This window comes from Penaeus monodon, chromosome 19 (assembly GCF_015228065.2).
Source record: "Penaeus monodon isolate SGIC_2016 chromosome 19, NSTDA_Pmon_1, whole genome shotgun sequence".
Taxonomy (NCBI): domain Eukaryota; kingdom Metazoa; phylum Arthropoda; class Malacostraca; order Decapoda; family Penaeidae; genus Penaeus; species Penaeus monodon.
Window position 1 is genome coordinate 36,714,100 of NC_051404.1, and position 606 is coordinate 36,714,705.

Below are 606 nucleotides of genomic sequence, written 5' to 3' on the forward strand. Positions count from 1 at the left end.
CATCAATCAATCAATTAAAAGATTTTCTCACCTTATCTGCCATCAGTTTTGCAATTCTTGCAATATGAGGGACAAAATCACAACTTTTGAGTAGGATGTTACCAGCTCCTTCTGTCTTCTCTTCCACTTCAGTTGTTGGAACTGGACCAACAAAAGCCCATCGGTACCTTCAAATATCAAATATTGATAATATAAACACACTACTAACTGGGTGAATTCCAACCAGTTCATTATCAATATTTCATCACAAAGATTTTATACAAAGAAAGGCATAGGCTTTTGCTACTCCTGAAAAAGGAGCACTGAGGCAGGAAATCTTGTGTACCTGTGTTGACAGCTACTCACATTTGGAACTGCGGCAGATGCTGGGCTGGAAGGGCAAGCATCAAATCCAACAGCTTACATGCTGCTAGGTACAAGGTCAACCATGCTGGATGGTTGTGAGCATTTAGTCCATTCTGTGAGCTAAAAACCCATGAAGAATCTAAGGTAGAAAGGCGCTTCAGGTGTGAACTGGAAACAGAACAGTAGCGAGATTAAGTCTTAGTCTTGCAATGGGGAAATCACATCAACATACAACACTGCTGCCTGGAATTTAAGGAAAGG

The 606-nt window shown here is 40.8% G+C and overlaps 1 protein-coding gene across 1 annotated transcript in view; it reads right to left on the minus strand.

Moving 5' to 3' along the window:
• LOC119585403 (protein dopey-1 homolog) overlaps window positions 1-606 on the minus strand; it is a 25,330-nt gene that overhangs the window by 531 nt on the left and 24,193 nt on the right. Inside the window, 2 exon segments of the mRNA XM_037934065.1 lie at window positions 32-167; window positions 346-513. Coding sequence (XP_037789993.1) covers window positions 32-167; window positions 346-513 — 304 coding nt within the window.